Below are 25,089 nucleotides of genomic sequence, written 5' to 3' on the forward strand. Positions count from 1 at the left end.
GGGGAACAAGACTCCCCTCACACTAAGCTGAGGCATGGAGCTGGAGCACACATGGGCTGCTGTGCAGTGTGCAGCTCCTCACCCAGACAGGGCAATTACAGAACCTCTGATCAAGCCGAGCATACCTGTACCACAGTTTGCTGGCTCCACAGAGCTCCAGAGTAGCTGTGCAACCAAGATGCCCTAAGGAGCTGAGAAACTACCCTCGAGAGAGGGAACAGGGCCCTGCCACCCGGACATGGTCATAAAAAGACCTTTAGCTGGGCATCTGTGCCCACAAGGGTAGGGAGGACATCTGTGACATGCCAGCATCCATGGTGGCTACACCTTACTAAAGCCATCAGCCACTGGCTGGTAGAGGGGTGCTGAGGAGCTGCCAGACATGGAGCTGCACCAAGGATCCAGCCAGAGGATCCAGGACACCCCAATGGGCCATGCTGCTTCCCACGACTGCAGCAGCAAAAATTGGGTGACTGCCTCCATCTTCCTGGCTGCAAATCCCAGCTTTGACCTGGCTCTGGCAGAGCCAACACAGACGTGAACCATTCTGGCAGAGTGTTGTCACTTGTACCAATTTTACACCGTGGAGAGGAGTAACGCGCGAATGACGCCAAACCCCGCTGGCCTCATTTCGCTTGCCCTTTATTGAAACCTCCAGGCCTTGCACCCTGGGCTCGGAGCTTTGCGGGTGCCGCGGCTCATGGACGCGATGAGGGCCGGGCCTCGGCGCCTCGGCCCGCTCGGCAGCGGTCAGCTCCTGACATTGCGGAGGCCCGCAGCGGAGGAGCCGGCTGGCCGACACCCGCGGCTTCAGCAAAGGGGTCAAGATACTGTGGGCTGAGTCCCAGGAACAGATCCACAAGGGCAAAGCACTGGGCTCGGGAAAGGGTTTTCTCTGCTGCTGCTCCTCCTGCTGCTCCTGATCCCCTCGGGGATGGAAAAAACAAGGGACTTTGCTCTCTAGGGACCCGTCAATCAGAATCTGCCAGCACCGTTTAATTTGCTGCATTTATGCCTGCCAGGAGCGCCGGCCGGGCTGCCTGTTCCTGAGCAGGCAGTGCCATCCCGTGGGACGAGCTCGGCACAGCAGCGGAGCCTCAGAGCCGCTCTGTGCGGGAGCTGGAGCAGCCCCACAGCTTCCAGGGAAGATGCAGCGCTGGGACCCTGCCCCGTGTCCCCCTGGTGCACAGGGGTAGCCAGCAGACTTTTCCACTCTTCTAGGGCTCCTCACTACCTGCTTTCCCTCATTCCCCCTCTCCTGACAGCATCTCAGAGGGGACACAAGGACATAATTTACATGGGGGTTCAGCTTAGACTTACCTGGGTGATGGGCTCCAGCCAGCACAGGGGCAGGTATTATTTCAGGAGGGAAGGGCAGATAACAGTGCTGTGAGTTTGGCATGGCCATGAGATTGGAGGCAGCATGGCCCAGGAAGCTGCTTATCATCAGCATGTCCCCCCACTTCTCCTACTCTAAAATCTGCAGCTCTGACTGGTGCCTGGCCAGGGATCACCTAGGAGTGTTTAATGGGGTAATACTTCATGCATGCAGAGAAAAGAATGATTCCACAAAGCATTTCCAAGGCCAGGGAGCCCCATGGCTGCCCCATGTTTCCTTCTGCCCTTGCTACTCTCCCTGGAGTACCTGGTGCTGCTTGTGGATACTTTGGGGAAAAAGAGTTGAAGGGAAGGTTCCTTCCCAGCCCACATCCCTTCCCATCCCCTACAGCAGGGGCCAAATGCAAAGCCTGGACCTGACCTTGGGAGTCAGCTGTGACCTTGGGAAGTGCCTGATCCAGAGGAACAGGCTGCAGACAGGGAAAAGGAGAGAAAGAAAGACCTTGGACTGCTGCAGTGGGAGCTTTCTGGAGCAAGGCTGAGAGTGCGCATCCGTCCCAGCTGCCTCGGGGTACCTGACGCCCGATGGGGGACATATGCAGCACAGCTTTGCCAGAAGGGACAAAAGCACCCGGCTGACTCCTCCAAAGACAGAAGAGAGCAGATGGCACTGAAATCTGCTCAAGAGGAGAGGAAGGAATGGCCCTGAGGCTCCGTACTCCCTGTACCCTCCGCACTCCCTGTACCCCGAGAGGCACATTTGTCCGCGGCCAAGCGTGTCGGCCAGCCCTGTCTCTGACTTACCAAGGAGCAGAGAAGGGAATGGCTACCATGGACTTGCTGGGCTGCTGCTTATCCCTTGCTGCCTTTCTCTTTTGTGGGGACATTCTTGACAGTCCCTGGGAAGGGAACAGTACGTTACACATAGGTAGCATATGCTTTTGGCTCCTTTCTGCCTTGAAAGTAGGTCTTGTGCAAATAGGGTTCAATTGTGTTTCCTAGCAGAAATTGCTTGCACTCTTTTTTTGCCTCCTGATATTGTGCTTAGACCTCTTTTCCTGGCTGGCATAAACATTAAGCCTTCCAGAGAAGAGACCAGCCAGGCAAGAGCACTTGCACAGCATGTTTAGCCCCAGAAGATTCTGATTTTTCGTGGAAGTTACTCTAACACTGATGACATTGAAGGATATAACCTTGAGTGTTTCTGTGCTGGGCGAGGGCCCTTTTAAAGAAAACCCATGTTGCTCATAGCTCTGCTCACACTGAAATCCTTCTGAGGGCAGTGCTGCATACGACTCAGGCACTGATAATCGCAGGGCACGGAGTGGGGCTCCAGCAGGTGAAAAGCAAACTGCTAACTCAGTGGTGAGAAGGCATTGTGTGCCTTCCACCACCCAGGGCCCCATCCTCCTCCCTGCTGTAGATCTGGCTGGACCTATGCAGCATTTCCCAGAAGCAACAGGCTCTGTTGACACGGTTCCCCATCACCATAGCTTGTATCTCCTTCAGTCAGGCAGGGAATGTTGTCCCTCCCTGCACAGCATGGAGGTGACAAGCTCCCACTGCAGAAGCTCACTGATGTGGCCTAGAAAACAGCCACAGAGCAGGGATTTGCAGCTGAGCCTGTGGACTCCCAGGCTTATACCCCAGCCACTGCACCATCCTTCCTCTCCTGATGCGGGCTTGGAGCCAGCAGGGACGCTGCTGGCACCAGCTGCTCTAATTGAGCTTTGTAGAATAAACTTGTGGAATTAGCCTGTTGGCTGCTAGGATAAAATCCAGCACTGAGTGCAGATCAAAGGAGTAAATCTTGCTGACAGTTTGAGGGGAGGCAGCGGGCCCTGGGCTCCTTCTGCAGCTCTGGAAAGGGCAGTGCTCAGCAGCCAAGGGTGAGGATGCAGCATGACACACACACTGCCTCTTCAGCAGTTCATGTGGTCAAAGCCACAGAAACTTTGGGAGAGGTCTGACTCTGGTGGCAAAAACAGTCAAAACCAGGCAAGAGACAGCACTAATTCACAGAAAGACAATTTTTGGATACAACAAATTTTGTGGTTTTTCCTGGTAGCATGGAAGGAGCAGACAGTGCAAGGTCAGGCTCTGAGCTCAGCCTACAGAAGCAGTGTGGTTTAAGAAGGGTAAGTCTGTCCTTGCTCAGTTTCTGTCTGTCTGTGAGGACAAGACAATCCAGCCCAGCAGCCAGGGAGAGCTCAGCACAGCAGGAGGAGGAAGAGGGGAAAAGCCTCACGGTGAAAGCACTATTGGCTACCAAGAACAATAAACTCAGCACATTCCTTGTGTGGAGCTCACTGGACAGCCAGGGCTGGTCTGAACATACACAGCAAATCTGCCAGGTGCCACCTGCTCCCAGCCCAACCAGATTGCACAGCCAGCAAATTTAAAATCAGATTCACTGCACATACACAGTAATGCTGTTATATGGCCATTTTTCCAGGGTTCCTGAAAATCCAATCAAGAATTTTCCTAGAAATCCAACCAAGAATTTCCTTGACAAATCTGGTGAGCATCCACCACACAAGAGGACAGGTTTATAGTTCAGCAACCAGGGCAACAGCAAGAGGAATGAAGCTCTTGGAAAGGAGGCCAAGCATTGCAGCAAATCACCTGGCCTGAAAGAACAGCAGACTGAGGAGGCAGATAAAAGTGCCATGGAAAAGATGAGATGCAGACAGGAGGGCTAGGGAAGGAAGGAGGGCTTCCCAGCCTGTGAACATCCCTCCAGGGCATGAGCCAGTTCATACATGGCCAAAATTGGTTACAACAATAGCCCTGGAGCCAGCAGTAAGTTTTGCTGCTTTAAAGATGATGACAATGACTGCGGAAGAGGAATCTGACCTGAGGAGGTGTGTGTGAACATCAGGGTTCCCCGCAGTGGGAAGGTGTTAAGGCTGAAGACTATTTCCCTTGGTTTCTGGGTTTGTCAAGAAGCACAGGGCAGTGGAGACTAAGCATATGGCACAGGCATACGGTGTGTATTTGGTCTTTAGTGAGGAAAAGGAACTCAACTGTCTATTTTTGATGCATTTCTTATAAGAATGAGAGAAAGAACTACTGGAAAATAGAGTTTTAATGTGAACATTAGTCTTTCAACCCTCAGCTGCCTCTTTGATTGGAAGTACCACCATACAAGCTGGAAAGCAACCCATCTTAAGGCTTTCCAAAGCTTTTTCTAGACAGAGGTGATCTATTTTCTAGGAAAGGTCCCTAACAGGTTGGGTGCTTGGACATGCTCTCCTTCACTCAAACCTGGCACGCCCCTGGTAACACGGCCTGAGCTGTGTATTCTTCTCTCTCGGCAGGAGGAGGCTGCTCAATGCAGCGCCAGCTCACGGGGAGACAGCTCTCCAGTGAGCCCCAAACTGCAGAGGAGATGGATGGCAGAGAAGGTTTTGGACTGGAACAGCTAAGGTGCTGGAATGAGCCCCTCTTTATGGGCCTGCTAACACCAGCACAGAGCCCAGCACCAGAGAAGTGGGAGACAAGAACGGAGAAACAGATGGGAGCAATTTATCCTGGCTGTTCTCATGAGCATCTTCCAGGGAAGAGTGATTAGTCTTATTAACTGATTAAATGATTAATTAACTGATGAAGTGAAATTATGGATCAAGGATCAAATGATTGCAAGGAAAGTGTATTTGGAGTACTTTTCCAGGAAGCAACGTATTTCACGTGTCTTTCATGAAAACCAGAGGCCAGGAGGGGAACTGTTTGCAGCAGCAGCGGAGTGTGGGGTCAGCAGACAGGACCAGAGGCACACGGAGCTGCGGGGCCCCAGCAGGACACGGGAGGTGCAGTGCCTGGTGTGAAGTGGGAAGCGAGACAGGCCTGCTCCTTCTCCTAGTAAATGTGACCTGAGATAGGCAGAGAAAGTTGATTCTGTTCACCCTGTGGAAGAGAAGGTCTCATGGAGATCTCATAGAAACCTCCCAGTATCTGAAGAGGGACTACCAGGAAGCCAGAGAGGGACTCTTCATCAGGAGCTGTACTGATAGGACAAGGACTAATGGCTTCAAATTGAAAGAGGGAAATTTAGGCTGGATATTAGGAAGAAATTCTTTACTGTAAGGGTGACAAGACACTGGAACAGGTTGCCCAGGGATGCTGTGGATGTCTCAGCCCTGGCAGTGTTCAAGGCCAGGTTGGATAAAGACTTGGGCAACCTGGTCTAGTGGGAAGTGTCCCTGCCCATGGCAAGGGTGGTTGGGACTAGAGGATCTTTAAGGTTCCTTTCAACCCTTAACCCTCTATGATTCTAAATGTGGCAGAAACTCTCTCCTGCTTAAGACTGGATTTTTTTTTTCCATAGAACTCTTCTTCTCCTTGCTAGGAAAATGGGAGGTTAGATCCATGCCCAGGGGAGTGTTTATCCTGCACCAGCTACTCCCTATGCATGCCATCTCCTCCAACCCACACCTGTATTGAACTGTGTCAGCAGAAAGGGAAATTTCATGGGCTGAGACCAAGCTGCACATGATCTGCCATCTTTGGTAGACAGCAGCAGCACTACATTCTATTGCATGCACCCCACGCAGGCTCGGGAATGAAGAGAAAATGGTGGAAAGCACAGCATTTTGTTTTATCAGTCTATTTCTCTTCATTTGTTCAATTATTCGTAAGTCTATTCCTCTTTTCAGAACTTCTTCCTCTTTTCCTCACCATCTCCTAAGCTGAGTCCCTCTGAGCCCACAAAGCCCCTTGTCCAGCTTGGGGGGACAAAGGGACAGAAGGGACAGGCACTGTGGAGCTGCCATCCCACTGAGCCACTGCAAGCAACGAGCGAGGCAGCTGCAGCTCTAATGATATTTGTCTCCAAAAAGGCTGTTTAGGTGAGACAGTTACAAATTGTATTTTATAAACTGTATTTCTATAAGTGGATTTTTTTTTTTTTTTTTTTTTTTTGCTAGCGGGAAGAGGCACTTTAATAATCCCACTTCTGATTAATGGCAGGGTGTCTTGTCAAAGCAAAGACCGCTGCAGCTTCGGTTCTTTCTCGAGGAGGAATCACAAGTGGAAAATAAAGAACAAAATGCACAACCTCTCTGCCTGGAAAATATTGATCTAGACTCTTCTTAGGTAAAGGATACTCAGGAAAATTCTCTAAAGAGTTTTTTAGCCTGTGAGCTGAAGAGATTTGTAAACCAGATCCTGCTCTTTTTAGGGGTAGAGAAAATTTCAATCACTCTGGCATGAGAACATTTGGGATTTAATGATTTATTGCCCTCATTCCCTCAGAAGAAATACAAACCCAATTACAGAGCCAGGGACCTGAGGCACTGCTGTATTAAATCACTGGTTCATGGTCTCCTAGAGAGGCTGTAGGGCTGAATCCAACTTCCAGCCCTAGGTCTGCCTTCCAGCAGGTCCAGGGAAGCCATCAGGGACAACGGGAAAGCTGAAATATCACACTGTGAACACAGCAAGGGCAACTGCAATTCCCATGCTTCACACATCTTTAACTCCCAAAGTCAAGTGGTTTTTGTAACGCCCTCTAAAAACAAAATGTGGGTTGAATGATCACACAACTACAGCCTGAAAAGTACCTGATTTTCCACAGCATCATTGCAGAGCTTGGAATACATTTTTATTTTAGGAAGTTGCGTGTGTGAGAAAATAAAGAAGCACACCATTAAGTCATGTTTCCTGTCCTAGCATGTGACTTTATTGACATATTTCTTGTCCAGAGTCCTGTCAGTCTGTTCTCTATCCAAGTCATCTCTCAACCTCTATCTCTGTTTTTATCTGGGAAAACAGGAATTTACTAACCAGACCTCAGAGTAACTCCACCACGTGTATGTACAGCAAACTTTACCAGATGGGAACTGCACATTAATAGCTGAAATCTGTATTTGACTAAGCTGAGGGTGAATATTCTTCCAATACATGATTTGTAAATTAAGTTGAACTCAAGTTTTTCTAAAGGAAAAAAAAAAAAAAAAGGCAATCATTGACACCAAAACCTTTCCCAACAGGCATTAGCCTACCATAGGGCTGAATACCTCTGCCAAGAGAAGTTCCACAGCTCCAGGAAGTTTAGCCATCATTAGCACTGGAGCTGTTTCTAACCTCACCATTGTCTGAGCTGCCCTGCTCTGCTGAGCCTTGGGCACACACAGAGAGCCAAGTTTTCTTCCTCTTTATGACATCTGGGTACAAAGTGAATGGGTTTGTCACACGTCACCCCCAGCTTTTACACTTCAAAGCCAAACTCAAGCATTTTAATCAACAGGGCAAATTTACACTATCCTTAACTTCACTCTCCTTCCACATTTTTTTTTCTCTATTAAGTGGCGATTAAACAGGAATGAAATTTCAGTAAATGACAGTGTTGTCCCAAAACAACAACTAGGTTCTTTCACCCAGTCTGCAAGAGGCCAATCCCCACACATAATCCAGGTATTTAATTTATTTACAGTTCTGCATAGAAAGAGGTACTGGATGGCAAATCCACAAAGCCCACACAACAACTACCAAAACTTTTCACTCTTTATATATTTTGGCAAACAAAGGCATTAGTGACCCTTGGCTACAAGTTACCTAAATCTCTTTTTAATTAGTATTCTATTGGTTAACGAACCTCTCCCTGCTCATGCTAATTAGTCTGCATGCTCAGTCTCACTCGGTGGTTTCTTGGGTCAGTGGCCATGATCTCCCCTGCCAGAATTACCTTTTCCTCCATTGCAGCTGATCCAGCACACTTGCTGAGCTGCCTTTATTTGTTTCTTCCTTACCTTGGTGGCTCTGCCAAATGTCTTTGTGGCTTGTAAATTCTGCATTCTTTGTGTCCACTATCGGTGGCACATCCACCTTCCCAAGCTTTGGTAACCTCCCCTGAGCTCACTGAAGAACGTTGATCCCTAAACCCTAACAAGGCAGTTCTACTGTCAAATAATTTGTCTTTCTAACACCTGAACATCACTCGGAGCTTGTTTGTTAGCTCCTGTTTCACAGATTAAACCTCTTTTCTTGTTGATCAGAGTTGAAAGCACACAAAGATCAAACATCAAAGAACATCTTAACAATTTTAAATAGTTGACATTTTGCGACAGCGCCGCCGCTTTACGGCAGCCGCGCTCGTTGCTCGCTTTTCCGGGGGGGTTGGCGCTTTTCTGCTTTTACGACAGGGCGCTGCCGTCGCGCGGCGCTGACGCCACGGGCGCGCCGGGGCTGCGCGCGGCCCTTTCCCCGCCCGCCGCCGCCGCCGCCGGAGCCGCTCCCGGAGCCGCCGCCGGATCCGCCGCCGGATCCGCCGCCATCGGGGCCGCGCCGGGGCCGCGCAGGTGAGGGGGGCGCCGGGGTCGCACCGGAGCCGCTCGCCTGCCGCGCCGACACCTCCCGCGTGTACCGGGACCCCCCGGCCCCGCCCCGCCGCTCCCGCCGGTTCCGGTGGGGCCGCGGCCCCGCCCCGCCCCGGCACGCGCAGCGCCCACCGGGACCCTTCCTTCCTGCCCGGGCCTGCCTGGCGGAGTTCCCCTCGCGGTGGCTTGTGCCGAAGCAAGGCCTCAGGTCTTGGTGCCAGACGGTGCGGCCGCTGAGGGTTTGAGAGTTTTTTTCATTTTTTTTCACCTCTAGAAAATCCAAAAAATGGCGAAGTTTGTGGCCCCCGTGATCCAGGACAACCCCTCCGGCTGGGGCCCGTGCGCTGTGCCCGAGCAGTTCAAGGACATGCCGTACCAGCCCTTCAGCAAGGGAGACCGGCTGGGCAAGGTACCTGTGCCGCGCTGGCCCGGAGCTCTGGGCCCGTGGTGGCCCTGCCTGCTCCTCCCTGGCACGCTGAGCGCCCTGCAGGGCTGGCGGGCCGAGGCGGGCTCGCAGGGATTAGAGCTGGAGCGTGTGTTGTGTTAGGACTTACTTTTGGCTGTTTGTGCTCGTTCTTAGGTGGCCGACTGGACAGGAGCCACGTACCAGGATAAAAGATACACAAGTACGTGCGGTCTGCTGGCTGTTCCTGGGGTTGATTTCGTGCAGAGTTTCCTTCCAAGCGTCGTTCCTGCTTTCATGTCTCACACCCACCCTGTAATTACCTCAGCAAGACAGGCGGCTTACTTTAGGAAGGGTGCTTTGCCCTTGGGAGAGCTCTGTGGGGCTCTCCCTGTCCTTGGGGCTTACTCTGGGTTTTGGTACTGCCCAGGCTCAGAAGGGAGGTGTGGAGGGGAAGTGGACACGCAGGTGTAAGGCACCTTCCCAATTCAGATATCAGACTTAGGAGCTGGAGAGAGAAGGAGGCAAAGCATCAGGGTGTTTTCTTAGGACGTTGGTGCTGAGATGCTTTCTTTGTTCCAGACAAGTACTCGTCCCAGTTCGGCGGCGGAAGCCAATACGCCTATTTCCATGAGGAGGATGAGACCAGCTTCCAGCTGGTGGACACGGCGCGGACGCAGAAAACCGCGTACCAGAGGAACCGCATGAGGTTTGCACAGGTGTGTGTCACCAGAGACGGGCTCAGGGGGGAGATTTGGCAGCACGGGATCCCTCCCAGTTGAAATGTCTTCCTTTTTCTTTGCGTCGTTTCTGCAGAGGAACCTTCGGAGAGACAAGGACCGTCGGAACATGCTGCAGTTCAGCATGCAGACGCTGCCAAAGAGTGCCAAGCAGAAGGAGAGGTGAGGCTGCAGAGACGATCATACTGAGCTGGGGTTGGAGTGTGTGAACATACTGTGGAGGAATTTGCAAACTTACAGTAACAGAATCTGCTGGAGCAAACGGTCAGCAAAGAATTTCAGGATGTTTTGAGTCCAGTGTTCTTCTGGTGTCAGTAGTATTTAAAAGCGTGGATTTCAAATGGCCACCTAATAATATAGAAAAATGTTTTAGTTATGTTTAGAAAGTAATGGTGGCATTCTAAAGACAGAATATCCTTTCTGAAAACTGCGTTTCAGTCTTCAGGTAGAACTATATAAAGAGCTGCTCAGAGCAAAGAACAGACTTTTTAATGCCTTGGGCGTCTTGATCAGCAGATGGCTCAACAAATGTTACAGCAGCTCGGTGTCTGAAAGCACTGCTCCTCTGCTAGTCGTTTGGAAGTGGAGGAGTAGTTGTGGCATGTAGGAATCATGACTTTTCTCACATTTGTCATTCTAGAGATCGTTTGCGCCTACAAAAGAAGTTTCAGAAGCAGTTTGGAGTGAGGCAGAAGTGGGACCAGAAATCACAGGTAGACAAACTGATGAGCATTGTGCCCCCTCTGATGGCTGGGTTTCTCTGGCTGCACTCACAGCGCAGCTCCTCTTGCACAAATCCTGATGTGTCTCTGTTTCTCTCTGTACCCGTCCCACCTCTGGCCGCACAGCAGAAACCTCGTGACTCCTCTGTTGAAGTTCGCAGCGACTGGGAGGTGAAGGAGGAGATGGATTTCCCTCGGCTGATGAAAATGCGCTATCTGGAGGTGTCAGAGCCTCAGGACATGTGAGTTCCTAAGACAGCCCTCTGCTTGCTCCTTGAAGTGACCAGATTTTTGGAAAGGGGGAGCTCAGGGGTCTCCTGCCTGGTCCCAGTGTTCTCACTGAAGTACCAAAGCCAAGGGGAAATAATGGAACTCCCAGCAGGCCCTGTGTGGTTCATGGGTGCTGTTATCTGTAAGCGGGGTGTCCAGATGGTCCTCTTATCTTTGCAGAGAGTGCTGTGGAGCCCTGGAGTACTATGACAAAGCCTTTGACCGCATTACAACAAGGAATGAGAAGCTCCTGAGGAGCATTAAGCGCATCTTCCATACCGTCACCACTACGGATGACCCGGTTATCCGAAAGGTATCCACCAGTTTGTGAAACTCAGTGTGTGCTGTTGCTGGAGACAGCTGTCACCATCAGACCAAAGGGCAAAAGCAAGAAGCATTAGCTGGTACCAGTATTTTTCTTAGGTGGAAGGCAGAGATAGATTAATGCAGAGTTAGGAACACTGGCCAAGGAAAACTTAAAATTCTGGAAGGGCAAGCAGACCAGTACTTGAGCTATATTTGGAAGAAAACTTATGTCAGAGACCTGATCCTTGGGCCTTGCTTTTGGAGGTGAGGAAGGCTCAGACATTTCTCTCGTGTGTCCAGATTTGCAGTGAGAAACTGCATTTTCCAACAGAATTAACATCTTGTAGTAGTTTATTACTTTCCCCTTGTGTGGGTGAGAGGGGGCCAGGATTGCTGGGTAGTACCTTACGCTTTGCTGGCAGTCGACGTGGTACTCACCAGTTCAGCTTCCTGAGTCAGAACCACAGAATAAATCAGTGATCTGGTTTGCTAGGATTTCTCGTCCTGCCTGGGGAATGTGTATCTGTTCTTAATTCTGAAACAGTTTTCACCACCTCCTGTATTCACAGCTGGCCAAGACACAAGGGAATGTGTTTGCCACAGATGCCATCCTGGCCACACTGATGAGCTGCACTCGTTCTGTCTATTCCTGGGACATCATTGTCCAGAGAGTTGGATCCAAGCTTTTCTTTGACAAGAGGGACAACTCAGATTTTGGTGAGGAAAAGTCCTGAAAGGAATTTCTGTTGCAGCAGCAATAGGGTCTAATTTTCTTCATGCTTATTTGGATGTCCACACTGAGCCCCCTGAGCAAGCTTATTACTGCAGCACATCTAATAGCTGTGTGGGGAACTTCAGTATTGATCTGCACTGATGTGGGGCTAGAAACTTACTAAAGCTGATGTAGTTACTCCCCCAAGTATAACCACTGGCACCTGGTTTTCTTCCCAGACCTCCTCACAGTGAGTGAAACAGCCAATGAACCACCACAGGAAGAGGGCAACTCCTTTAATTCTCCACGCAACCTGGCCATGGAAGCTACCTACATCAATCATAACTTCTCCCAGCAGTGTCTGAGGATGGTAAGGTGGAACAGTGATGAGTTGTGGGGTCTGTGTTCCAGAGAGTGTCAAGAAGAGACTTGATTAAAGCTGCTTTAATACAACATAGAAGCATTTTCATTGACAGTTGTGTTATACTAGTGGTCTTTCAGTTTTGAAAGAGGTGGGATTATTTCTGGTGAGCAGTGTGACTTTGTTGTAGAAAGGTTTTCACCTTGATTTCACAAAGAAGTCATCCTACTCCCGTTGATGATGTAGACAGGCTTCTCAGTACACTTAATGAAGCCTAAGTGCCAGAACGCCAGCACTGCTTATAGTGCTGTGACTAATGTGGGCATGAGGCTTTCATCAGCTGTCTTAATGTTTTGGTGTTTCTCTACATAAGGGAAATCAGCTACTGTTGCTGTTAAAGAATATTTTTTTTCAATAGAGGAAAGCTGTCTTCTAACATGCTCTGCTGTTTTCATCTGCAGGGAAAGGAGAAGTACAAGTTTCCCAACCCAAACCCCTTTGTGGAGGATGACATGGATAAAAATGAAGTAGCCTCTGTTGCGTACAGGTGAGTTGATATTTCTCATGCCCAGGTTTGGCAAGGGGCAGGATGTCAGTGTGATACAGAGGCAAAACAGGTTGGGAGTGTTACTGATAGAAGCTTTACTTGAGAGGGATTCATGGATGACCTCACAGTGAAAAGGTGGAGGAGGAAAGGATTTTGCTGAATGCTTATGTGGATCTGGAAGAGAACAAAGGTCTGAATATAAAGGTCTGAATAAAGGTCAGAAATAACCAGCTGGATTGTTTATTGGCAGGTACCGAAGGTGGAAGCTGGGAGATGATATAGATCTCATTGTCCGCTGTGAACATGATGGAGTAATGACAGGAGCTAATGGAGAAGTGTCATTCATCAACATCAAAACACTGAACGAGTGGGATTCGAGGGTGAGGAAGAACAGGATCCCCAAGCTAGCTCTAACTGCTTCACTGCTGCCTGACATGCCAGGTACAGCAGGGAAGATGAGACAAACATCTGGCCGTGTCCCCCGGGTGTTACATTCCACTAAGGAGTATAACTGTGGTGGACAAGCAGTGCTGATGAGATTCTCCCCTAAATGTGAGGTAGCTGGCTTGAGCCCTCTTGTCTCCCTGGGTGTTCAGCAAAGGAGCCAGACTGTTACTACGGTTCTCTTTAGAATTCTTTCCTCACTAACTACCCCTTCCAACACAAATGTTGAGCAATCCCAGCTGTTTGCATTTCTCCCTTCCCAGTGCAAGAGCTTTCTCTGCAGGCTGCAGTTCACGCTCCCTCACGTGGTTCTGTAGGGTAGGCAGTTTCCCATCTCTGTGAAGATGGCTGAAGAGAGGGTGCTGCTGGCTTGTCAGGCTGACCCTGGTTCTGATTCTGTCTCCTCTCAGTATTGCAATGGGGTAGACTGGCGCCAGAAGCTGGACTCTCAGAGAGGGGCTGTCATTGCCACGGAGCTGAAGAACAACAGCTACAAACTGGCCCGCTGGACTTGCTGTGCACTGCTGGCTGGATCAGAGTATCTTAAACTCGGGTAAGGAGAGTGGTTCACACCCATTGTCTCCAAGGTGCATTTTCCATTACTGAATTTGGTGTGTGGCTGAGTGAAGCATTTATAGAACGAGTAATCCTAAAATCACACAGTGTTTTGAGTGGCTGAGAAAGGAAAGCTTGTGGGGAGTGCACCAGCCTTGGTCTGAGCTGCTTCCCCTCAACATCCAGCTATGACTGACCCCACACACAAGGGATGGGTGGCTTGTGTGGGCTCTCAGCCTCTTTGCTCTCGTTACCAACAGGGGAAATAAATACAGTGACTGTGGTCACTGTCAGGAATCTGATTGAGATCCTCAGTGCCCTGTTACTGAGAAATTAGGTGGTGGGGGGAGATATGGACACAGCGTTTTTTAAACTGGCAGCTTAAAATCAGTTGAGTACTGTAGTAAGGAACAAGAGGCTTTTGCTAAATGAATTCTAGTGGTTCTGCAACCCTCAGTTCCATCCACAGACACAGAATTTATTCTTTTCCATCTTTTTCATTCCAAACTCCCAGCTAATCGTGCAATTTCTTAATTTTATCTCTGGGGCTAATTCTTCTTTATCTTCTGTACCTCTCCATCCGATTTGGGGATTTCCAGGTGCATTGCAGATTGACATTTTGTAGCCAGGAAATCCTCTTAGCTTTCAGTGTTGGAGTATTAGGATTTTTCAGCCCAGAAAACAAAAATAAGACGATCACGCTGCTTTTCTTGCCAGTGTTCTGCTGTCTGGGCGTAATCTCCTGACACCCCTCTGGTTTCTTCTTGCCCCCCTAGGTACGTGTCCCGTTACCACGTGAAGGATTCTGCCCGCCACGTGATCCTGGGCACACAGCAGTTCAAGCCAAATGAATTTGCCAGCCAGATTAATCTGAGCATAGAGAACGCCTGGGGCATCCTGCGATGCGTCATTGACATCTGCATGAAGCTGGATGAGGGGAAGTACCTCATCCTGAAGGACCCCAACAAGCAGGTGATCCGCATCTACAGTTTGCCTGATGGCACCTTCAGCTCTGATGAAGATGAGGAGGATGAGGAGGAAGAAGAGGAAGAGGAAGGTTTGTAGTGTTCTTGGTGCTTTATGGTTTTAAGTGATGTACTAGTCTGGATGAAAAGGGGTGATGTATGATGAAGACCAGAGCTAAAAGGTCAGCAATGGCAGGAGAGGAACAAGGCTGGAGAATGTGTGGTAGGTGACATTGGGAGTGCTCAGCTGGAAGAAAAACACCACAGAGTTGGGAATGCAGATGTTGTGCCTCTGTACAGATACTTGATGAGAGCTGATTTTAGCAGGGTTTGGGGGGAGGTCCCAGATCCAGGCAGAAGGAAGCCTGCCAAGAAGCCCTTCATTCAGCGGCCCCAAGGTCTGCAGGAGTGGGTGGGTGCTAATTTCTGTTGGTACTGGGATATTTTTTGACTGCAGTTTTAGAAATGGCAGTGACTATAAGGTGACACATTTAAAGCTCATGGTGACAGGGCGCAATTGAGGGAACGTGGTAAAGGTTTTTCTGAAGTGAGTCTTGAAGCTGAGCAATCACTGCCTGGTCTGGATGTGAGTTTTGGAGGATCAGAAGTGCTGCCTTCCCTTTGTTACCTAAAACCATCTCTGATGTGAGATCTGTGTGTGCTCCACTGACCGAGGGAAACCATTTATCCTAGAGCTCTTGCTTCTGTGATAGGAAAAATATCTCCCAGGTTATTTTTGGGCTGTAAGCTTAGCCTGGCTGCTCTGGATTTCATGGAGATGTTAGTTGGGTTGCTGTGTAATTTGTTCAGGAATGTAAATTGTGTATGACGAGTGGTCTTGGCTGATGGGCAGGTTTGTTGGGAATCTAGACAGAGCCGAGGAGACAGTTGGAGGTGGGATAAATCTCCCAAAGTGGCAGCCTTGGTTTCATGTGTTCCTTGTGCCATTTCCTTGCCGGCGAGAGTTTAATTTTGGGGTTTTCTTCTCCCAGCTGCATTCACTTAATTTCTGTTTCTCTCCTTTTTCAGAGGAAGAGAGCTGAACCCTGCAACCAGCACCGAGGGGCTGCAGTGCCCGGGCAGCCCCGGTCCCGGGGCTGGGCTGCGGCTGTACCTTTGCCGCGGCTGTGCTGCACATCGATCATAAACGGGGGGAAAGCGGAATAAAGTTGATTTTGCCGAGTGCGGGCGCTGTTTGTGTGTGTGTGTGTGTGCGTGGCTCGGCGCCCCCGCGGTCGCGGCTCCGGCCCGCGCTGTCCCTTTAAGCGCCGCCCGCCCCCGGACACGTGGTGCGCGCGCCGCCATGGTGCCGGCGGCGGAGGCGGCGTCACGTGACGCGGGGAGCGCACCGCCCCCCTCGCTCGCCCCCGCAGCGGGCGGGAGGCAGCGCCGTGCCCGCCCCGCCCCGCCCGGGCGGCGCGGGAAGGAGGAGGGCGCGGAGCGGGAGGAGCGGAGCGGCGGCAGCTCCGCGGTGCAGGTGCGGCCCCGGGCGGGCGGCGGCGGCCCCGCGCGTCACGTGCGCTGCGCCTCGTGCGTCGTTTGGCGGGGGCGGGGGCATCAGGGCCGGGACCGTATTGGCGGGGGAGCGAGGGCAGCGGTGGGCACCCCATCTCCCATTGGCTGGGGGGCTCGCGCCGCCCGTCCCCATTGGCTGGTGGGGCGCAGAGGCGCTCGCGGCTGCACCAGCAGTCCGCAGGTGCTGCCCCACCTTGCCACCTGTGTGGTGTGGCGGGGGCTGCTGTGCACCCATTGGCTGGCGGGCCCGGGACCCCTGCTGCTATTGGCTGGCAGGGAGCGGGGCCCCGCCCCAACACCCCACCCTGTGTGGGGCCGTGATGGCGGCCGGCGCTGGGCGGTGTTGGCTGAGGGCTGGTGGGGCCGGGTAGCCGCGTGTGGGGAGGCTGCAGCCCCCGGGGTGACGCCTCCCGGTCCTCTTCCCTTCAGGGCCGGCTGCGGCAGCCCCGCCATGGCCCCGGCGCTGTGCGGGACGCTCCTGGGGCTGGCCCTGTGCGCGGTGAGCGGTGCCACGTTCCTCTACCACGACTACTGTGTCATCGGGGCCGGCCCCGCGGGCTTGCAGGCGGCCTATTTCCTGCAGCAAGCCGGCCGCGACTACCTCGTCTTTGAGCGCAGCCATGCTCCCGGCAGCTTCTTCGCGCTCTACCCTCGGCACCGCAAACTCATCAGCATCAACAAGCAGTACACGGGCAAGTCCAACAGCGAGTTCAACCTCCGCCACGACTGGAATTCGCTCCTCAGCCACGACCCGCGGCTGCTTTTCCGACACTACTCTCGCGACTTCTTCCCCAACGCCGACACGATGGTGCGTTACCTGGAGGACTTTGCTTCGCTGCTGAAGCTGCGGGTCCAGTACAACACAGCCATCATCCATGTGACGTTGGAGAAGAATGAGCAGGCCTGGAACGGCCATTATTTTCTCCTGACCGACCAGGACAGGAAGAACTACAAGTGCAGGTAATGGGCAAATCTGGGGCTTGACATGCAGCCCAGAGCTGTGTCCTGTTGAGGCATGAGTATCTCCAAGGATGGAGATTTTACAGCCTCTTAGAGCCTTAATCACCATCAGGGGTGGAAAACATTTTTTAGGCATTGGCGGGTGGATGGGTGGAATGACTGCTCCTGGGAAGGCACTGCCTTTCACGGGCAGTGTTTTGCTTTGGGTGGCTCAGGAGGTTGGGAGGGCAGACACAAATTGGCTGCCATGGCCGTCACTGCAGCGTCTGTCCTTGATAAGTGTGCTTGAAGTCACTTTTGTTTTATTTTTAGATAATTGCTGTCTGTGAAGAAAGTAACTCAGTTGTAGTCACAGCCAGCACTGCCTTTATTACAACTGGATTGAGTCAGTGCAGTGACATCTTGCTCCCGTTTTACCGCATGTGCTCAGGGGTGTGTCCCAGACAAGTGAAGCCCGTGGTTGGCAAAGACCTGGAACACGGAGTGGGGGGGTGGGGGAAAAGCAGAGGAAAGTGGGGATTTGTTGTGGGAAGGGCAAAGACTGTGAGAAATAACCCTCAGGGCTGCTGGTCGCTGAATTCCCCTTCCACTCGTCCTATTTACGTGTGTGTATCCCGTACCGCCACTGAGCTCCATTCCTAAAAAACCTCAAAGTTACTGGTGTGAACATACGGAGTATATTTCTCACCTCTCCTGAGAGCCTCAGCTCTACGACAGCAGGTCGTGCTGGCTGTCACTTGCCGGTGTGCTGCTGGCAGGCTCCGAGGGGACAGAAGGCAATCCCGGACACCCACGTACCGAGTTGCTCTCGGGACGCTGTGTAAGCAAGGCTGGGACAGCAGGCAGTGCTGCTTGCCTCAGCCGCCTGCTGCTTCCATCTAAGTCACAAAAACTTCCTCAAGATTCAAGTAGAAGCTCTTACGGAGGGATATAAAAAGATCACTGTAGTTATTTTTGGTGTTGACAATTAGTGATGTTGCTAACGTGTTTTTATGACTGGCAGTTACGTTTCAAAATATCAAAACTATTTCCTGTCTGTCTTTAAAATGACTTCTGCTCTGCCAAATGTCAACTCAAATTTTAAATCAAAGTCATTTTTATGCAACATATAATCAACCTGTGATACTGTCAGTGAGTTCATATGAGTAGAAGTTGTATTCATGAACAGGCGAGGGAGATGCATATATACAGCACCCACACTGACTATTGCTATATATAACAGGGTTCCTAGTTGTCCTGAGGATAGGGAAGAAAAGAGCAGGTCACTAGTTAAAGCTAGGTAGAGGTGTTTCTTTTGAAACCATGACCTGTGCAACTGGTCCAGTGTCACTGTGGGGGTCACATTGCAGCCACCTTCCACAGTGGGAGAGGAAGGAATGAGGAGATGGAGCCCCTTTCCTGAAATTCCTTCATTTCCATGTGCTGTCCCTGTTCTTGCAGCTGTTTGTTGGTTGCTGCTGGGACGTGGGTCCCCAATGTGGTAAACTTTCCTGGCTCAGAGTATGTTGAGGGTTACGAGACTGTGTCCACCAACCCGGAGGACTTCGCTGGCCAAACCGTGTTGATCTTGGGCCGAGGGAACTCGGCCTTCGAGACGGCGGAGAACATCCTGGGCGTCACGAATTTCATCCACATGGTGAGCCGCTCCCGCGTGCGCCTCTCTTGGGCCACCCACTACGTCGGGGATCTGAGGTAAGGAGCCCCTCCTGTTCCTGTTTCTAACTCACCTGGAATATAAGCAAGGAGAATCACCTCTTTCCCAGGCAGCAGGCTGGATTGGTGCTGTCGTCATGGGGACTACAGGGGAAATATGGGGCCTTCTATAGGTCCTTGGTTTAAAGCAATCCAGGCTGCAGTTGCTGAACACAGAGGCTTGGTGAGAGCTTTGTAGTATCTGTGTGAAACAGAAACATGTCCACTTGGAAACTGTAATCTTTAAAATGTACTGGCTCTCAAGTTATTCCCTTGCTTCCAGTCACAGAGGAAAGTTAGGAGGTTGGCTACATCCTGCAAGGACAAGTGAGGCTGTGTTCCCTGTGCTGTTCCTGTGAGCCCTGAGGCTGGGGATAACCCTTACACTGAAGAGAAGTTGGAATGCCTGATAAATTATTCAATTTTCAACAACTGAGACAGAACCTCCCTTCTTTACGTTCTTGTATTTTCCATAGAGCAATTAACAACGGCCTGCTGGACACCTACCAGCTGAAATCTCTGGATGGGCTTCTGGAGGGTGACCTGGAAGATCTGGCTATCATTAAGGACAAAAAGGGAAAGCTGCACATCACACTGCGGTTCTACTTGGAGAACAGGAACATCAGCGCAGGCGTCGACTCCATCACCCTCCCTCAGGATGAACTGGACAATTTTGCCACCCGTGCACCTTATGACCGTGTCATCCGCTGCCTGGGCTGGAAGTTTGACTTCTCTATCTATAATAGGTGAGGGAGAACCAGGATCTCTGGGAAAAAAAGGTATTTAGGCTGAAGAGCCTGAGTAGGGAGGAAAGGGAAGAGCAGGTTTTCTCCTGGCAGCATTGTTTGGATCTCCCTGTGCTCTGAGCTGCTTGGTGCTGCACAGTCCTTTGTTTATCCTGCAGGTAAGGCTGTGTCCCAGTGGGAATGTGTGTCACTGCCCTCTGACCAACAAGCTTTAAGGCTGTGCAGATGGGAGCAATGAGGCCTGAGTGACACAGAAAAGCTTGTACCTTTAGAACTTAACATCCTGACCTGCCAGATCACATGGACAAGGCTAACAATGTTGAGGGGTTTTTTTCTGAAATGAGGATGATAAAGGTGCAGATCACTACAAAGAGGTTTTGTCTGGGGAAAAAAAATTCCCTGAAGATGCAACCTTCATTCCACCTTGGTACATCCTGCAGCTGAAAATTATACTGCTAACTTCACCATCTCCCAAAATTCATTGTTAGTGGCTCAGCTGAGAATTAGATCTTGTCCAGGGTTATTTTGAGATGAACACCCTTATCCTCCAAAAATCCTCATTTTAGTAGTAAACACCACTGAAGGCAGCAGGGGTGTGAAGCAGAATCTTGCAGTGGCTGCAAAAGAATGTGTATCAGAAACCCTTTTTATTTTTCTGCTCCTGTCCTTCCTGATAGCCTGCTCTTCTCTTTTGCATATCAGATCCCTGAGAATGATGCCAGGAAAAGGGAATATTAAGAAGTATCCTCAAATCAAACCCAACTACGAGTCCAGAGGCACTCAAGGGCTCTTTGTTCTTGGCACTGCTAGCCATTCAGTTGACTTCAGGAAATCTGCTGGGGGCTTCATCCATGGATTCCGGTATACAAGTGAGTACTGGGGCGTACAGAAGGGGCAGAGGTGGGAGTTGTTCCTCCCTTCAAAGGAACAATCCATAGCTTGCCACTGGAAAGAGATTGCCCTTAGTCTTGTTCTGACAATAAAAAGGACGAAACACAGTCAAGCTGCAGCTGCATCATCTGAAGTGGAGAAGTGACTTGGGGTCATATATGAAGTTTTTAGTTGTCTATCTTTGTTTTGTCTTGTGTCTCTCTTGCCCGTTGTCTGTTACTTATGTAACACAATAGATTTCTTCCTGCCAGACGTTCTGCCTCGTGACAGGCTGTGGGTGAGAGGTCTGTGCTGTGGAGTTAAAACCCAGCAGCTGTGGGCAGTAGAGAGAATTTCCTTCTTTAGTGTGTGTACCCATCCTTATCATTAAAGGACTGCTGAGAAGTAATGAAATATCCCCGAGGACCCCCCTGCCCCCTCCCCCACCACTTAGCATCACATCAGCTTTCCGAGGGCATCTCCGCTGCGGTTACCAGCGATTGGGGTGGGAGATCCTGAGCACGGAGGAGCTGTAAAGGTTGTTTATTGAGTCCTGCTGCAGCCCTGAGATTGGATTTCTTACAGCACAAGCTTGTGTTGTTAAATAAGCTGTCTTTGTTTCTCTCCATGTCTTAGCTCGGGCAGTCCATCGCCTATTGGAAAACCGTCACCATGGTGTCCCCTGGCCATCCACAGTCTACCCTATTACACAGCTGACCAATTCCATCATCAAGAGGGTGAATGAGGCCTCGGGCCTCTACCAGATGTTCAGTGTCCTGGCTGACATCATACTGCTGAGAGAGTGAGTGAGTAATTATTCCCAGCACTGCACTCTGTGATTTCATTTCTGTTTCTTTACCATTGCTTCCCTTGTTGCCACCACACCAGTTGTGCTGTTCCTGCCTAAGGATGTTACCATCACATAGGCAGCTACCCCAAACCTGCTGCAAGTTACTGCTGCAACTGGAGCCCAATTGTGCAGACTGTTTCTCCCCCTTAAAAGGCTGAAATGATCCAGACCTTTCCTCTAGGCTCAGAGGTGTAGTACTCTTTTACTGACCTCAGGCAAAAACTTCATTGAGTAGTGCAACTGCAGAGAGAATTCCATAATCCAGGAAAACAATGGTGTCTTGTAATAGTATCTGCAGCCTTTATAAGTTCTGCTTCAAGTCCAGCTCAGATTTGTAATGACCAAACAGAATTACTATCTGATGACTTTCTGGCTTTAGCCTTGACCAGCTGAGGGTGGGTTGGATCCCAGCTGGCTTTTTCTGGAAAATTCCGATGGTGTGTTTTCAATTCACAGGAATGCCACAGCATTTGAATACCTGGAAGAGTACCCTATTGGAGTCCTGCCTGAGCTCGAAATGCAGACGGGAAGAAAGGTTTGCAATGGGCTCTTTGTCATCATCATGGAGTATGGGAGGAATTTCTCTGGGGCTGACAAGGATGTCTTCTACTACAACCGTGCTGTGGGAGAGGCACAGCATGCTTGGCAGTCCAACTTTTTACACCCTGTTATTTACTATTACAAACACCTCCCAACAGGTAAGCTTTCCTGCTAATTATGTGACAAAACCAAAACAAAGAGGGATAAAGATAAATCAGAGCTAGAGCGGGGGTGGTACCTGAAAGCACTATTCCCCCTTCCTGTGAGACACCTCCCACTACTGTATGAGCTGAAAAGGAAGCTGAGAGTTGACAAGACTAATGTAGGGGGTGGGGGGTTGTACCAGAGACCTCACATGTGAAAATAGGAACAAACAGGCGTACTGGAAATTTCCCCATGCCCAAAAAAGAGGAACAGTTCTTCCCTTTGGCTGGCACCCTGTGTGAATTTTGCAGAACCTGACAGATGAGGGTGTTGTTGTTTGGCCATCTTGCCACCAAGAGAAAGCTGCTCTCTGGCAAGCCCTGGTCTGAGAGGTCACACAGACACAGAGGCAGCCAAAGGCAAGGATTTGAAGAGGAGTGTCCTATCCAGCAGCAAACAGACTTAGAGTAGATTTCCTTGGGAAATCTGTGTTGAAATCTTCATCTCCAGAAACCTAGGGTCAGGGTCCAGCTTGCTTCCTCAGAAATAAGCATGATGGGTAGCAGCATTAAACGCAATGTAGCCCATCTGGCAGTCCCTGCCCAGGGGGAACAGGAGTGAAATGACAGGAATGCTGCAGGCAGGGACAGAGGGCAGCTGTGCAGTGGCAGGGCTGTTGAGGACAGAGCTAGCAGAGGGGATTGCAAATGAAAGTAATGGATTAAAAGGTCAGGACAAAAGCAGAAACAGCTGTCACAGCTGCTTTCCACTCCCCAGGCTCTTTTTAATGCCATTTTGCTTCTAAGAGACTCCCTTAATGTTCTCTTGGCAGAGCGTGAGATGAGACTCCGTCCCCCAGACTGGCCTTTGCCCCTGCCAAATGCCATCCATCACATTGTGGAGGACTTTCTGACAGACTGGACAGCCCCAAATGCTCACATCCTGCCACTGAGGCGGTTTTTGGAGAACTGCCTCAGCACCGACCTGCGCAATTTCTTTGCAGGTAATTTGTGCACAGGTCGAAGTGGCAGGAAGAGGAGGAGCAATGTGAGGAACAAGTGATAGGAGTGATCTCTTCTGCAAATAGCTGAGATCTCCCTGTGGTGAGCTGCTTGTCTCACTGTCAGTCACACCTCCTCAGTGCACTCACCAGATGGTGCAAAGTGCTGCTCTGTGTGTATGTTCCCAAAGAGTCCTTGCTCTTGTTCACCAGTAGAAGAAGACTGGCCCAGGCATGCCAGCATTTAGAGACAGCATGTTAGGTTGGGTTCAATCCTGCTGCAGCTTTCCTTTCTTCTTCATTATCTGAACATTTCTTTGTGTGATTGTGAACTAGATCTCACGTACTGCTGATTGGATGGCTTTCCCATGGGAAATGGGAGTGCTGTGATGTGAGAGGTGAAGAGCCTCTGCTGCTTCTCTTCCTGGTCTTAAGACTGGTTGGTGTGGGGCCCTCCTGCAGGCAGCCTGTGTGGCACACATAGGGAAGCCATCTTACAGCACAATGAAGATGCCAGATGGATGCAAGCTCAAATCCAGCTCCTTTTTCTCTCAGTGTGCAGACTGGGATCCCTCTGCATCTCCTGAGTTCTGCAGAATTACATCAATTACTGTGCTGCCACCCAGGGAAGGGTGCCGGGTGGGAAACTCCAGCCATCTTCCCTCATCCTCTTTGCCCTTTGTTTAGAACAAGTCCCTGATAGTTTATGGGAGTATTTCCCTACAGGGTATCTCTGCTGACTCTAATTTTTGATCCTTTCCCCTGCAGAGTCCTGTTTCCTGTTTGCCTTCACCCAGCAGAAGCTGCCTCCCTCCTGCCAGCAGGGGTACGCTCGGATGCAGGGACTGCTGGGGAGCCAGGAGCTCCGGCAGCACGCGCTGCAGGCTGGGCTGCTCCAGGATTACACTCACACAGACTTCTCGGCTGGCAGAGCCCCTGACAGCCACGAGGGCTCACAGCAGCAGTTGATGAGCGATCATGGGATACCAGTCCGTCCTCTGCAGCATCTTGTTAATGCCAAGGATGAGCTTTAACCTTTCTTGCTCACCACTGAAATCCATAGGTGCTCTTGTGACAGTACTGTAACAGAGATCCACAGCAGGATTCTGCCCTTTCCAGTGAAACTTTTCCATCCCCATGCCTTCCACTGATCGTGAGTTGCCAAAGACCTGCTCAGATCTTGCTGTTACAAAGAGGACCAACATACTCTGAAGGACTGAGGGACCAGAACCCAGTGATGCCGAGGTTCCCGTGTTGTCCTTGCAGAGTTCAGAGTTGCCTGAAGATGGTGTTGGTGTTTGTCTCACTGACCAGTGTCTGCAGTGACGTGCAGAGGCCACAGAAGTGAGCGCAGGAATGCCTGGGAAACTTCAGATGTCACGTCCCCCTTCAGAGGTGGCTGCTCACAGCCTGTGGCTCTCTGGTCCCTGGATGCAGCACACTGTGTATACTTGAAGATTTCTTTCTGCATTGAATCCTGAAGTGGTACTCCAGGCAAACTTCCTGGTATTCTTCCTGCATTTGAGTTAGGGCAATTGTATAGCTTGAATGGGGAAAGATGACTTTTTTAGTTACTGTATAGGTCAGATAATTTATAATTTACCAGAGAACACTACAAGGGACTCCTTCCTCCAAGAGAGATGAGTAGCTTGCTTGGAATGCCTGGGACACAGAGACTTGGAGTTTGGATCTGCTGTCCTCATGTTTTTCTTCTCCCACACCAAGCAGCCTAGAAGGTTAGCCCGTCTTTTATAAAGCATGACCAATATTTCTCCTGTTTGCACTATGTCCCATCAAGAAAGTTTGATGTTGCTAAAATGCTCTTACTCTGTTTTATTCCCTGTCACCTTGAGATCCTAGAGGGACTGACAGGGAGGTTGCCTGCACTTGGCTGCTCCCTTTGTCAGCCATGTATGCTTGCCTGTCACAACCCTGTGGACTCCCTTCCATGGACCTGGAGTTGAAAAGCAAGAGCGGTTTTGACTTGACTTCATGATGTCCCTGTGATTTCTAGGAAATAGAGGAGGCGTGACAGGGAACAGGCTTTTATCTCCACATGTTTTCCAACTCTCTAGCTTCTTGAAAAATGCACA

At 50.5% G+C, this 25,089-nt stretch overlaps 2 protein-coding genes across 5 annotated transcripts; both read left to right on the forward strand.

Annotated features, from left to right (window-relative positions):
- Positions 1 to 8,562: 8,562 nt before the first annotated feature.
- Positions 8,563 to 15,864, forward strand: EIF3D (eukaryotic translation initiation factor 3 subunit D). Of its 3 annotated transcripts, none has more exons than XR_010362434.1 (15): positions 8,563 to 8,636; positions 8,929 to 9,063; positions 9,235 to 9,280; positions 9,640 to 9,776; positions 9,874 to 9,959; positions 10,438 to 10,510; positions 10,646 to 10,761; positions 10,970 to 11,102; positions 11,665 to 11,812; positions 12,047 to 12,177; positions 12,630 to 12,715; positions 12,966 to 13,156; positions 13,570 to 13,712; positions 14,491 to 14,771; positions 15,709 to 15,864. XR_010362434.1 is itself a non-coding variant. In XM_064420347.1 (15 exons), exons 2-15 carry the CDS (start codon positions 8,941 to 8,943, stop codon positions 15,720 to 15,722), a joined length of 1,647 nt encoding a protein of 548 aa, XP_064276417.1. In that variant the 5' UTR covers positions 8,563 to 8,636; positions 8,929 to 8,940; the 3' UTR covers positions 15,723 to 15,864. The 3 variants fall into 3 exon arrangements, 2 of the variants coding, with proteins under 2 accessions (XP_064276417.1, XP_064276418.1); XM_064420347.1 differs by having other exon boundaries at positions 12,966 to 13,095; XM_064420348.1 differs by having other exon boundaries at positions 8,564 to 8,636; positions 10,649 to 10,761; positions 12,966 to 13,095.
- A 163-nt stretch (positions 15,865 to 16,027) lies between these two features.
- Positions 16,028 to 24,732, forward strand: FOXRED2 (FAD dependent oxidoreductase domain containing 2). 2 transcript variants are annotated; one of them, XM_064420349.1, is made up of 9 exons: positions 16,028 to 16,156; positions 16,624 to 17,154; positions 18,595 to 18,846; positions 19,323 to 19,592; positions 20,295 to 20,461; positions 21,099 to 21,264; positions 21,769 to 22,010; positions 22,829 to 22,999; positions 23,765 to 24,732. In XM_064420349.1, exons 2-9 carry the CDS (start codon positions 16,646 to 16,648, stop codon positions 24,028 to 24,030), a joined length of 2,043 nt encoding a protein of 680 aa, XP_064276419.1. In that variant the 5' UTR covers positions 16,028 to 16,156; positions 16,624 to 16,645; the 3' UTR covers positions 24,031 to 24,732. The 2 variants fall into 2 exon arrangements, with proteins under 2 accessions (XP_064276419.1, XP_064276420.1); XM_064420350.1 differs by lacking the exon at positions 22,829 to 22,999 and adding an exon at positions 23,000 to 23,099 and having other exon boundaries at positions 23,765 to 23,901.
- The last annotated feature ends 357 nt before the right edge of the window (positions 24,733 to 25,089 follow it).

Source organism: Passer domesticus, chromosome 5 (genome assembly GCF_036417665.1).
Source record: "Passer domesticus isolate bPasDom1 chromosome 5, bPasDom1.hap1, whole genome shotgun sequence".
Classification (NCBI taxonomy): domain Eukaryota; kingdom Metazoa; phylum Chordata; class Aves; order Passeriformes; family Passeridae; genus Passer; species Passer domesticus.